General features: G+C 32.7%; 2 protein-coding genes across 3 annotated transcripts; one reads left to right on the forward strand and one right to left on the reverse strand.

The window, feature by feature from the left end:
- On the forward strand, positions 1-3,404 carry LOC107840112 (psbP domain-containing protein 1, chloroplastic). Of its 2 annotated transcripts, none has more exons than XM_016683846.2 (4): positions 1-231; positions 1,464-1,567; positions 1,959-2,390; positions 3,054-3,404. In XM_016683846.2, exons 1-4 carry the CDS (start codon positions 123-125, stop codon positions 3,273-3,275), a joined length of 867 nt encoding a protein of 288 aa, XP_016539332.1. In that variant the 5' UTR covers positions 1-122; the 3' UTR covers positions 3,276-3,404. The 2 variants fall into 2 exon arrangements, with proteins under 2 accessions (XP_016539332.1, XP_016539333.1); XM_016683847.2 differs by lacking the exon at positions 1-231 and adding an exon at positions 627-777.
- A 646-nt stretch (positions 3,405-4,050) lies between these two features.
- Positions 4,051-5,611, reverse strand: LOC107879907 (protein FLOURY 1-like). The gene has a single exon (XM_016726834.2). The coding sequence runs from the start codon at positions 5,304-5,306 to the stop codon at positions 4,368-4,370; it is 939 nt and encodes a 312-aa protein (XP_016582320.1). The 5' UTR covers positions 5,307-5,611; the 3' UTR covers positions 4,051-4,367.
- Positions 5,612-14,404: the final 8,793 nt, after the last annotated feature.

The raw sequence follows: 14,404 nt of genomic DNA on the forward strand, positions 1-14,404 counted from the left end.
GTATAAAAGGGTGTCAAAATGTGGAGTTTGGATTGGGCAGCATTGTGATTATCTTCCACAGCCTCACAGTCTCACTCTTACACCTAAAACCTGTATCTCGCAACTTCCACTTTTCTTCCACCATGACAATTCTTGAGACTTGTACCTTGTACAGTGTTGGTTTTGGCATTCCATCCCTTTCTTCTGCTCGCCCCAAGTTTTGTTCTCAGAGCCATGCCGCCATACCTGCAGGTACTAAAACTTCCTGATTTGAACTCTCATGTTTTGTTCTATTGCGTTCCCATCTCTAATTTCCATGTCCATTAACCTATTAAGGCCGGAGCTCACTCCAAATTCATAATATTAACTGTGTTTATTCATGGAAATTTGAGAGGCTACATTTGTGGTATAGGATCCTTATAGGTTGTCATTTTTACTTCTTTAATAACTACTTTGATTGCTGCACTTGAGCTCAGCGTCTTTCAGAAACAACCTCTCTACCTCCACGAGGCAGCGGTGTAAAACCTAAAGTTATACAAAACTTGCATATAGCGCTCTCCTCTTTCTTTCTTTCTTTCTTTTTTTTTTTCTGGTAAATGTCATTTTATCTAATTATGAAAAGAAATCTCTTATTGTAGTGTGATGACAACTTAGTTTTGTCTTTGATATGAGCTGATAAGCTTCTTAAAGCATTAGAAGCAGAAGAAATCAGTAACACGACAGTCTCATCGCGCGTAATTCTTTTGTGGCTGGCACTTCTGTTTAGACTTCCAAATCGATTGTGCTTCATCTCAACAGGTTCCTCTCTGCTTACTGCAATACCTGATTATGAAGACGTAAAAACTGACTCCTACGATGCCTACTAGAGTTGATTTTCTTAAATGCTGGAAAATACACGATTATTTTGATTCCGAAGTTGCTGAGTTCTTTATGAAGGCAAAGTAGCTTAAGTTTTAATACTTGTTATTTGTTAATGTAAACCAACTAGTAGCTTATAGTTTTTGCATCTGACCTTGAAATTCGAATTCAATTGACTGTGTTGGAAGTTTTGGATAACGAGCACTGCTGCTAATATTTGGTGTCTAGATTCTAGAATTCTCTGGAGAATTAGTCTGTAATCTAATTACTAAAGAACATTTTTGCGAGCTTCCAATACTAGAAAGCTGGGATTGGCATTTCTTCCTTCCCTATTTCTCTAGGCTCTGTGATTAACCGGATATTTACTTAGTTTGAGGTATTGCCCACAACCCTCAAGGTCCAAGCTTTACATCTCCTATTGATACTAATATATGTGATAGGGCTGTGTTTGCTGATTGGGATTGGCTTCTGTTAAGGATCTTTCCGTTAGAGATTTTTTTAGCCCCTAATCCACGACTTCTTGATGTCCATTATTAGTTGCAACTTTGCTTTTGGTTCTTGGATGTACGCATTAAAATCAAATATCTTTTCATAAAACTTCTTCTCATATTGTCTAACAATTCTAGGGGAACCATTGGCCAAATCTGTTCCAATGGCAAGAAAGTTCTCGGAGCAGCATTCTTTGAAGAAGGGAGATATGGAGAAAGAAGGAAATTCAGCTGTTTTCGAGGTTTCCTCCCATGTTTCCTTTTCGTTTTTGATCTTCAGCTATTGATATACAATATTATGATTAGAACTAACAGTGGATTACATTTTGCAGCTGTCAATTTAAAGTAATCACGTGTCTAGTGTAAAAGCTATCTTAATATTTCCTTTACTGATTTAAACAAAATGTAATAAGTGGACTAAAAATTGTATGTGTTTGAAGCATATTCTTACTGTTTTGCTGGTTGGTTCAGTTTTTCTACCTGCAGAGTACATGGATGATCTTGTTTACACAAATCATGAGCACTATGTGCTCCATAGTTTGTAACTATACATTTTCTGATAGACCATTGGTTATTTTCTTAAATAAATAATTATTGCACTGTTTCTCACTAGATTTTCGGATATATAATCAGAAAAAAGATTTTGCAGTACCAAGGAGAAAGGCTATGACCCTGATATTCTCCAGTTTTGTGCTCTCAAATTATGAATTACCCAAAGTTGCTTATGCTCAACCTGTTGAGTTCAGGGAATATATTGATACCTTTGACGGCTATTCGTTTCTGTATCCTCGAAACTGGATTCAAGTGCGTGGTGCTGGTGCTGACATATTTTTCAGGGATCCTCTTGTTTTAGATGAAAATCTTTCAGTGGAGATATCATCTCCTTCATCCTCTAAGTACAAAAGTGTAGAAGATTTGGGTCCACCAGAAGAAGCTGGAAAGGGAGTCCTTAGACAATATTTGACTGAATTTATGTCCACTAGACTTGGTGTCAGACGCGAATCAAGTGTTCTTTCTACTTCATCAAGGGTAGCTGATGATGGCAAGTTGTATTATGATGTTGAGGTAAACTATTTGCATTTTGCTAGTTATGAATGGTCTAGGGATCTTTTGATTTTCTTAGTAGATAATGATGTTCGTACTTTGTTAGCGTGTTCCACGATGGTGGAGGATATGAGTTGTTTTCTTATCTGGTTTTGGGTGATCCTCACCTGATGAGACAGTTTTAGGTTGGCTGTTGAGTTAGACGCAAGGTCTGTTACTTTTTCATGGTATCAAAGCCAGACTCATCCTTGCTCTTAGTTTACCCAATGTTGGATCCCATATTGTGTAGTTCATGTTCAGCCTTTGACATGGGAAGATAGGTTGAGGTGAATGAGTTGTTGTCTTTCTATATGGCCTTAGGCAAATTCTGGCTTAGGGAGGTCAACTTTTTGAACAACAACAACATACCCAGTATATTCCCACCAAGTGAGGTCTGGGGAGGGTAAGTGTACGCAGTCCATACCACCACCTCAAAAGTGAGATAGAGAGGTTGTTTCTAATAGATCCCCCCGGCTCAAAATAAAGCAATCTAAGATAAGATAAGGAATAGTAATAGAACAACATACAATATATGTCCTGTCCACGCCTGTTCATGGGAGAATAGCTCCAGCTAGAGCTTCATTGTCTTAGTTGATATGTACTGCATTTCTTCTTGATTCTTATATCAGTATTTGTCACGAGTAGGTGAATATCAAGTCTTACGCAAACAATAACGAACTAGCTGTGATGCCACAAGATCGAGTTGCTCGTCTGGAATGGGACAGGCGATACCTTTCAGTCCTCGGAGTGGAAAACAACTGTTTATATGAATTAAGAATACAAACACCTGAAAAGGTATTTGCCCAAGAGGAAAGTGACATTCGTGCAATTATGGACTCCTTCAGAGTAAACAAAACTGCAGCTTGATGGTTAACCTTTATTCAAGATTCAAATTGATAACATGGGAACATTGACGCCTATTTAACTGTTGTTTTTTCTTAAGCTTATACTATTCTTTTTTCTCCAAATTGTTATTCCATTGCTTTTTCTTGTGTATTGTCTATTGCTTTTTTGTAGCTTATGTCATCTGATGTTCACTTTTTCCTCTCTACCTTAGAGTAAATTCTGTGGGACACTTGGTATTTCGTTGTATAAAAAGGGGAGGAATATTATTAATGCTCTAATAAGTGGAAACGAATTGGTGGAACACCACTTAAGTTTGATGAAACGTCAATATCTTTTTACCAAATCTCTTGGTTGGTTGAAGAAGCATACCTTCCGTAAAAGATCAAATTGCCAGAATTACAATTTAGGAACATAAAGAGAAAAGGAAATATGCCAAACAATGAAGGGAGAATCTGTCTTCTGATGTGAAAGAATCTAAGATCATTTTTGGTGTTCCAAACGTTTCATCAGAAGGGGGCTCTTTTCCTTGCAGAAATACTCATTAATGGGGTATCTTGTGAAATATCATATATATATATATATATCCTCACCCTTTTATGGAATGTATTCACACTAAGTTTTGAATTTTGATACAAGATAATACAAAATGCTTTATAAAAATGAGTCTCAGAGCATGCAACATTGCAAGAGAATAGAAGACAACAAGCTGATAAACAGACACATTCCAAAATGAGCAATCTAGATATACTTGCCAGAAACAGTGAAATCTTGTAAACATTATTCATGTAACACTTGTGCAAAAGATGACAGTCTATTTCTTGATAAGAATTGAGTTGCTATATTAATACTACCATTATATTTACAAGTAAAAATTGAACATAATTCCACTACACAAGGAGGAGGACCTGGTTTCTGTCACTCTACCTTACTGTTCAAGGACAAAATTAGTTGCTAGAGATTCAAGTAAAACAAATGACAATGGACCATTTCTTGATGTTGGTTATAGCTGGACAAGTTGATGCACTCTCTCAATGCCAAACAGTTCCTGGTCTGCAATGAAGGGAGGCAAATCTACAGTGTTTTAGTCTTTTCCCAAGTAATAAAAAACTCTTACTACTCTGGTGACATATCCATGTCAAGAGAGCTAAACAGTGTATAGTGAAAAGCATCATCAAGATTAGTGTTGAGAGAAGTATAATTCTCCTCAACAGCTACTACTTCTTGTGAGTGGTCCCCTTCATTGTCCTTTTTCCCAAAAGGCTTCAACTTTTTAGTACTAGATGATTTCATCATTTGGTCTTCCAAGATAGTCCTCCTCCTCTCTGATTCATGCTGAAGTACAAGCCATTGTAATGATTGAATCACTTCTTGGTCATGTAATTGCTTCTCCTCAGCCAACCTTTTATATTGATTTGCTTCCATTTCAACTAAACTCTTGTCATTCTGTAACCTCAATATCATCCCCATTGTTTCCTCAGCTGCTGTAGCTGCTGCCATTCTCTCCTTTTCAAGTTCCAAGCAAGCAGCATTTGCTCTACGCCTTTCCATCTTTATCATCTTTCTCAGTGACAAAACATCAAACACTTTGTCTTCATCACCATTACACCCTTCTTCATACTCCTCCTTTTCACCATCCAATTCCAATAAACCACCATTTTTTTCCTCTTCCAAGTTCGAATTCATCCACAACCCAGTCTCACAAGACTTCATCTTTTCACTACATTTCCCATCAAAGTCATTTTTGGAGCAACACCCATTTCTCAACTCACTTGCTTTCCCACAAAAATCACAAAGAAAACGATTCCAACCCTTACAATACCAACTAAACTGCAAAACCCTCAATCCCAAACCAAACAACAACAACAACCCCAAAACTTTGTACACTTGTCCAAACCACCCAAACACCAAAAACCCAAATCCCAAATCAGCATTCAAACTCAAATGCTTCAGGGATTCAACACAATCCATGAAAACAAAATCCAGAAACCTCTTGTTGAATTCAAAAACTGAACACAAAATGAACAAGAAATATACAAGACGAATAATCTGCATGTGGGTCTCAATGTTTTTATATGGCACTGTTCCAAAATACAGAAATTTAAGCACAAACAACTAAAAATTAATAATACTTCTTTTTTAGTTTCTAGATATGGGTTTTTGTTACTGAAAAAAAAAACAATATTTTTTAAAAGTGAATTTGAGTATCAAAAGAAGAAGAAGATAGGATAGTGGAGAGTATTGGGAAGGGAGAGCTTAAAAGAAAAAGGCTCAGAGATCGAGGACAAGGCAACCCATCACTCATTTTTATACACTAAGCAACGGACTGAAAAAGGATTGCTTAATGCCGAATGATACGGACACGATGCTACGTTTTAGTTGGACTTTCCTGTAATTTCATACATTTTTTATATTGTTTATTTTACCTTCTTGTTAAATGAGTACTTTCTCCGTTTCAAAAATAATGAACTAATTTGACTTGATACGGAATTTAAAAAATAAATTTTTTTTGAATATTGCAATCTTAAATTAATGATATGTCAAATGTATCAAAATGTCCTTCAATCTTGTGGTTTTAAATATACTATATAAAAAATTAAAATTAAAAAGTTGTTAAAAAGAAAAATGGATCATTCTTTTTTAAATATACTAAAAAAAATAGATCATTCTTTTTTAAACGGAGAAAGTATTATTTATTTTTCAACATTTTTTATTAAGAGTAATATAGTAAAATTCATTATATACTATATTGTTTCTCAAAAGTTATTCGAAGTTAAATATGGATAAATAAATAAGAATGGAGGAGTATACCATGTGGGGTAAAATGTGATTAAGTATGATTAATCCTATGTTGTTAGAATTAGAGCCCGTTTGGATTTGTTGTAACAAAACTGTTTATTTGAGAAATACTTTTATAAAATGATTTTTTAGAAAAGTACTATTAAAAAAAACAGTTTATATTTGGCAAATTCATTTAAACAGTGTTCTTGATAATCAAATTGTGTTTGGATAATTTTTTTCAAAAAGTATTTTTTTTGAGACAAATGATCAAAAAGGACATCTATCAATATACTTTTATTACTAAAATTAATTTATAGAGAAAAATTATTTTAAATACCTATTATAATATTATCTTTTTTAATATATTTTCATGGTGTCAAAATTTACTACGAATAAGCACTCATCATATTCATATATATATACACACTATATTTTAACAAATATGTCACTTTTTATTAATTATTTATTTAAAATTAAATATTCAAGAAAAAATGTATATGTGATGTCAAAATACAATCTTATAACGTGATCCATCTATCATTTGTTATCATTAATAATGGTAAAATAATTTATATATTTTTTAGAGCCCATTTGGAATTGCTGTTACAAAACTGCTTATTTAAGAAACACTTTTATAAAATAGCTTTTCAAAAAAGTGCTTTTGAAAAAGTAATTTGCGTTTGGTAAATTCATTTGAAAAGTACTTTTGATAAACAGATTGTGTTTGGATAATCTTTTTCAAGAAGTATTTTTTTGAGACAAATGATCAAAATGGACATGTATCAATAGACTTTCACTACTAAAACTAATTTATAGAGAAAATTTATTTTAAATATCTATTATAATATTTTTAATTAAAAAGCACGTACTCTAAAATTTTCAATCAATATTTATATAAATAGATAGATTAAAAATATTAATAATGACATATTACTTAAATAATTTAAATATCACTTTAAAATATCAAACAAAAATAAATATAAAAATTATTTCATTAATTAATTATTATTTATGAAAAATTTGACGACAAAAATAATTAGTCCTTCATACATCACAAAATTCTCAATGATTTCATCACTAATTTTACTATGCAATATCTCCATACTGGTAGAAGATCTATCTTGTATTTCTGAAGGTATACCAAAAGTCTCATCTCCTTCTTCATATATGCAAACTACATGATAACAAATACGTCACTTTTCATAAATTATTTATTTAAAATTAAATATTCTAGAAACATTTACAAGTGTTGCTAAAATATTATTTATTCTTATAACATGATTCATCTGTCATTTGTTATTATTAATTAAAAAAAGTTATACATTCTTCGGATCATCGTCAATGTTTTTTTAAAATTTATTTAAAGAAAATGAGTGAAAATAAAATAATAATATATAAATCATAAATAAAATAAAGAATTATGATGTAAATATGAAGTATAAAATATTAAAATCAAACTTTAATCATATTGATAAGATATGTTACATATATATATATATATGTGTGTGTGTGTGTGTGTGTGTGTGTGATAGGGATATTTTTGTCATAAAAAATTAATTTTCTGCTTCTGCTTCTTCTTCTGCTTATTTTGAGAAGCAAAAATTTTCTGTTTTTTCCCAGAAGCAGAAAAATTGTTTTTGCTTATTTTTAAAAGCATTTTTGTAAGTTTACCAAACACCTTTCTTAAAAGTATTTTTTCTCAAAATAAGTACTTATTTTGAGAAATAAACAATCTCAAACATGCTAGTAATCTAGATTGTCCATTGCTATTTGCATTAGTTTTTTTTTTCCTGTATTAATGATCATGTTAGAGTTATTTTTTAGATCATCAAAATATTCATTTAAATCCATTTCATTTATTTTTGTTAGTATCCGTTGCATTAGCTATTTTTCCTTTTTTTTCTTTTGGGGAAATTGATGGATAAGAAGAAGAAGAAGAATTAAGGATTGTTATAAAACAAGAAAGAATAAAGAAGAATAGTAGAGAGAGTGGAGAGAGTAATTGTTATTTCTTCTCTTGAGGGATGATTTACAATGAAGAAAGCTCTTCTATTTATAGGGAGAATTTACCCTAGTTTCACACTAAAAGACAAATACATCAAATTCTGATAGACATCAAATAGATCTTTGATAGACATTCACTATAATTAATATATATCATAACACTACCCCCTGAATGTCTAACAATATGCGTATAGGCTGCCTCATTAAAAACCTTTCAAGAAAAATCTAGTGGGACAAAACCTTGTAAGGGAAAAAGAGTACAGCGCGTATTAGCTCCCCCTAATAAGAACATCCTTGAACCTTTGCATTCCGATCCTGTGCACCATCTTCTTGAAAGTTGCAGTTAGGAGAGACTTGGTGAATAAATCAGCCACATTGTCACTTGAACGAATCTGTTGTATGTCAATATCACCATTCTTTTGGAGCTCATGTGTATAGAAGAGCTTTGGCGAAATGTGCTTCATTCTATCTTCTTTTATGAATCCACCTTTCAGTTGTGCTATGCATGCTGCATTATCTTCATATAAAATTGTGGGTACTTTGTCACATTTCAAGCCACATTTTTCTTGAATGATATGTATTGTGGACCTCAACCACACACACTCTCGGCTTGCGTCATAAATAGCTATAATCTCAGCGTGATTCGATAAAGTGGCTATGATAGACTGCTTTGTTGATCTCCAAGATATGACAGTACCCCCACATATGAATGCATAGCCTGTTTGAGATCGAGCTTTATACGGGTCGAATAAGTATCCAGCATCAGCATAACAAACAAGATCGAAATTGCAATCTTTAGAATAAAATAAGCCTATATCGATAGTCCCCTTTAGATACCGTAATATGTGTTTGATCTCATTTCAATGTCTCCTAGTAGGAGTAGAACTATACCTTGCTAACACATTTACTGGAAAGACAATATCAGGACTTGTAGTATTTGCAAGATACATTAGTGCACCAATTGCACTAAGATATAGTATTTCAGGACCAAAGAGTTCCTTATTCTTTTTTCTTGAGGTCGAAATGGATCCTTATTCACATCAAGTGATCGAACAACCATCGAAGTACTTAATGGATGTGCTCTATCCATATAGAATCGTTTTAACTCCTTTTCTGTGTAGGCAGATTAATGGACAAATATACCATTTGTCAAATGCTCATTTTGCAAACCAAGACATAACTTTGTCTTTCCGAGATCTTTCATCTCAAACTCTTTCTTTAGGTAATCAATTGCCTTTTAAAGCTCTATTGGCATTCCAATAAGGTTTATGTCATCGACATAGACAACAAGTATAACAAACTCCGGCGTTATTTTCTTTATGAAAACACATTGGCAAATTTCATCATTCGTATAACCTTCTTTAGATAAATATTCACTGAGACGGTTATACTACATGCGTCCAGATTGCTTCAAACCATACAATGATCTTTGCAATCTAATGGAATACATTTCCTGAGGCTTTGAACTATATGCTTTCAGCATTTTAAATCCTTCAGAAATTTTCATGTATATCTCATTATCAAGTGATCCATATAGATAAGTTGTTACCACATCCATCAAATGCATTTCAAGTCTCTCATGGATAGTGAAACTAATAAGATAACGCAATGTTATTGCATTCATAACTGGTGAATATGTCTCATTATAATCGACACCAGGCCGTTGTGAAAATCCTTGTGCAACAAGGCGTGCTTTATATCTTTGTATTTTATTTTTTTAATTTCTTTTTCGCACAAAGACCCATTTATAGCCAACAAGCTTAACACCATTAGGTGTTTGAGCTATGGGTACAAAAACTTCACGTTTGGCGAGCGAATTCAATTTAGATTGAATTGCTTTTTGCCATTTTGGCCAGTCATTTCTTTGTCGACATTCTATGACAGATCGAGGTTCAAGATCCTCGCTATCTTGCATGATTTTCGTTGCAACATTATATGCAAAGACATGATCCACTACTATTTCAGATCGATTTAGATTAGTTTCAACATCACTTGAATTTATGGATAGCTCTTCATTTTCTTGAGTCTCAGGTTCATTGATTCCTTCAGGAATATCAACATTACTCAAATCTTGAACTTTTGTATGTGGATCTTTCGAAGTATCATCTTGACCATTTGTTTTTTCTTTTCTAGGATTTCGATCCTTAGAACCTAATGGTCTGCCACGCTTCAAGCGTGCTTTAGATTCATTAGCTATGACACTAGTGGATGGTCCTTTAGGGACATCAATTCGAATTGGGACATTCTCTGCAGGAATATGTGATTTAGTGATACTTTTCAAATCTGTAAATATGTCCGGCATTTGATATGCAATTCACTGCAGATGAATAATTTTTTGTACTTCTTGCTCACAAATAGAAGCACATAGATCAAGATGAGATAGTGATGAATTTTTTCACAAAATTTTTCTTTTGATGTCACTATTTTCTCCCCCTAATTTTGGGAAAAGTATCTCATCAAACCGACAATCTGCAAATCGAGCAGTGAACATAGCTCTTGTTAATGGTTCAAGATAGCGAATAATGGAGGGTGATTCAAACCCAACATAAATTCCTAACCTTCTTTGGGGGCCCATCTTGGTGCGGTTTGGTGGTGCTATCGGCACATAAACACCGCCCCTAAAAATTCTCAGATGAGATATATTAGGCTCTTGACCCAGAACCAATTACAACAGAGAAAATTTATGATAATTTATTGGTCTAAGACGAATAAGTGTTGCAACATACAAAATTGCATGACCCCAAATAGAAGTGGGCAACTTAGTTTCATTAGTAATGGTCTTGCTATCAACTGCAGACGTTTAATTAATGACTCAGCAAGACCATTTTGAGTGTGAACATGGGGTACAGGATGTTCCACTCTTATCCCAATCGATAAGCAATAGTCATTAAATGCTTGGGATGAAAATTCTACAGCATTATCAAGGCGAATAGACTTGATTTGATTATCAGGAAATTGTGCCCGTAATAATATTATTTGTACCAATAATTTTGCAAATGTCAAATTGCGAGATGACAAAAGGCACACATGAGACCATCTAGAAGAAGCATCTATTAGGACCATGTAGTATCTAAACGACCCACTTGGTGGGTGAATTGGTCCACAAATGTCCCCATGTATGTTTTCCAAGAACGCGGGGGACTCAATTCCAACTTTTGTTGGCGATGGTCTCACAATCAACTTGCCTTGATAACAAGCATTACATGAAAATTCACCATTCGAAAGAACCTTCAAGTTCTTTAATGGATGCCCATCTGAATTTTCTATTATTCGTCTCATCATTATTGATCCTGGATGTCCAGACGATCATGCCAAAGTACGAAAGTATTGGAATCAGTAAACTTCCGATTTACTATGGAATGTGCCTCAATTGTACAAATCTTTGTCCAATGCAGGCCAGAAGATAAAGCAGAGAACTTTTCAACAACACACGTCTGCCCAGAGACATTCTTGGTGATACCAAGATATTCAAGATTCATCTCATCAAATGTCTTGATATGATAACCATTTTCACGGTATCTTTAAAACTCATCAAGTTTCTCCGAGACTTGAGAGAGAAAATAACATTATTTATGATGAGTTTAGTTCCCTTGGGCAAGATTATAATCGCTTTTCCAAAGCCTTCAATCAAATCAGCACTACCAGAAATTGTAGTAACATTAATCTTGTCCATGTTTAGATGAGAAAAATATTTCTTGTCTTTGAATATCCTATGTGTAGTGCCAGAATCAATCAAACAAATATTTTCTTGAAAATTATCCATATCTTTAAATAAAATAATATGCACCAAATAAAATATATATTAAATCTTTGTACAAAGTGAAAACTTATAATATAAAAAAATTATTAATCACACTTTAACTAAGTAATTAAAAAGAAATATATCCAATTAGTACGAGATGCAATTGTAATCGTATTACGAAATGAGAATATAAAAATATTATTATATTACATAATCATATGAGAATATTATTATATTAAAGAATGCTAATATAAAGGATACATTACAGAATGCAATCTTAATCATATTGTTTGCACAACATTATAAAGAATGATAATTTTGCATTGTAATGAATGTAAAGCAAGCACTCCACGTATTATTTTCATGCGAAAAGTAAACCTCTGTACTATCGTCTTTTTTTTTAATAAATAATGATAAAATTAAAATTCAAGTCAATCAATAATAAACTACAATAATATAATTGAACTAATCAATATTAATAAAAAACTAATACTCATGCAAACAACTACTTTTACATGATTCTTTATTCAACTATTATCAATAAAAATAAAACAAAATTAAAAATCATTCATTCTATCATGTTTACGGAACCATCACTAATCAAGTGATCAATCTTTCCTTCATGGTGCTCGAAATGTCTGCTACATCCAAACATGTGATGTCAACATTATTTTCAGAGAGAAAGTTAGCCTCGGGATTTCTCTCTTTCTTCTTTAGTGATGCTTGATAAAGATCAACCAAGTGCTTGAGAGCACGACAATCACGTGAATAATGTCCTTTTCCGCCACATAAAAAACAAGTAACTGCTTCACGTTTCTCATCTTTTCTCTTTTTGTTTGATGAATTATTAACACCCAAAACAGGGTTTTTTTCTTGGTCATCAAGACCACGACCACGACCAAGTCCACGACTAGGGCCGCGACCTTTTTCATGCCTAGCATGATGAGCGTGCACATCATTCACCTCAGGGAATGATACAGATCTAGTTGGTCAGTTCTCGTGATTTTTCATCAACAAATCATTATTTTGTTCAGCCACGAGAAGATGAGAACTCAGTTCAGTATACTTCTTGAAACCGTTTTCTCGATATTATTGTTGTAAGAGCACATTCGAGGCATGAAAAATGGATAGCGTCTTTTCCATCATATCATTATCATTGACCATCTCTCCACAAAGTTTCAATTGAGAAGAAATTCTGAACATGGTAGAATTGTATTCATGAACAGACTTGTAGTCTTGAAATCTTAGAAGCATCCACTCATATCGTGCTTTCGGGAGGATGACCATCTTTAAGTGGTCAAACCTTTCTTTTAGGCTATTCCACAATACGAGTAGATTCTTAGTAGTAAGGTACTCAATTTTCAGAACTTAATCAAGATGACGACGCAAGAAAATCATAGTCTTAGCATGATTTTGAATAGATGTTGCATTTTTATTCTTTATGGCGTCTCCAAGACCCATAACATCTAGGTGGATTTTAGCATCCAACACCCATGAAATATAGTTCTTGGCCGAACTTTGAAGGGCACTGAACCACACTTCGTAAGATTGTTAGCCATATGGAAAAAAGGAAGAAATAAAAAAAATAATACCTTAGCCTTAGCCTTCAAATTTGAGACAGTAGACTCTCGTGCTGATAACGTGTTATAAAACAAGAAAGAATAAAGAAGAATAGTAGAGAGAATAGAGAGAGAGTAATTGTTATTTCTTCTCTTGAGGGATGATTTATAATGAAGGAAGCCTTTCTATTTATAGGAGGAATTTGCCCTAGTTTCACACTAAAAGACAAATACATCAAATCCTGATAGACATCAAATAGATCTTGATAGACATTCACTATAATTGATATATATCATAATAAGGATCATGTTGAGACTTGGTTAAGTATATCTATACTAGTGAATTTGTCCACGTTTCGAACGGTTATAGTAGATTTCTATCAAAATCATACGTTATTATTTTGAACCAAAATAATTATAAAACTACAATAATCAGAGATTCATATAAAATACAAAATAAAGAGAAATCATATAGAGAACATGCAAAACAAAAAGATGCAACATCATTCTTACGAACTTAATCATTAAAAACATGAAAATATAATAAGCACCGAAAACATAACAATAAAAATGGTAAATGCATTTTTATAATAAATTAACATTTGAATTTAGTAGATTTTCTTTCAAAAATAATAATAATGAAAGAGTTACTGCTTGAATTCCAATCGCAGAAACAATAGAACATATTTTAATTATCCATCATAAAGAACAAATTAACATAAGAAAGTAAACGGAACATGTATAAAAAACAAATTAATAGAAAAGATGAGGAGAAACATTATTCACGAAATTTATGATAAATTAATATTCCTCAAGAATCAAGCTTAATTCTACAAATAAAAACTGAATGGGCTATTAGAATCAAACATTCAAAATTAGAAGAAGGGTCTAATATTCATAATTAGTATTTGATCTATATGAGAATATTTTTCTTCAGTTTATAAAACATCATCACTAAGAAAAAATTTAAACAATAAAAAAATAAACATGTATTTAAAATTTTATGATGCATTCTTACAAACTTTCAGCTACTAACACACACAAGAAAAATAAAGTATATTTGTTTA

This window comes from Capsicum annuum, chromosome 8 (assembly GCF_002878395.1).
Source record: "Capsicum annuum cultivar UCD-10X-F1 chromosome 8, UCD10Xv1.1, whole genome shotgun sequence".
Lineage (NCBI taxonomy): Eukaryota > Viridiplantae > Streptophyta > Magnoliopsida > Solanales > Solanaceae > Capsicum > Capsicum annuum.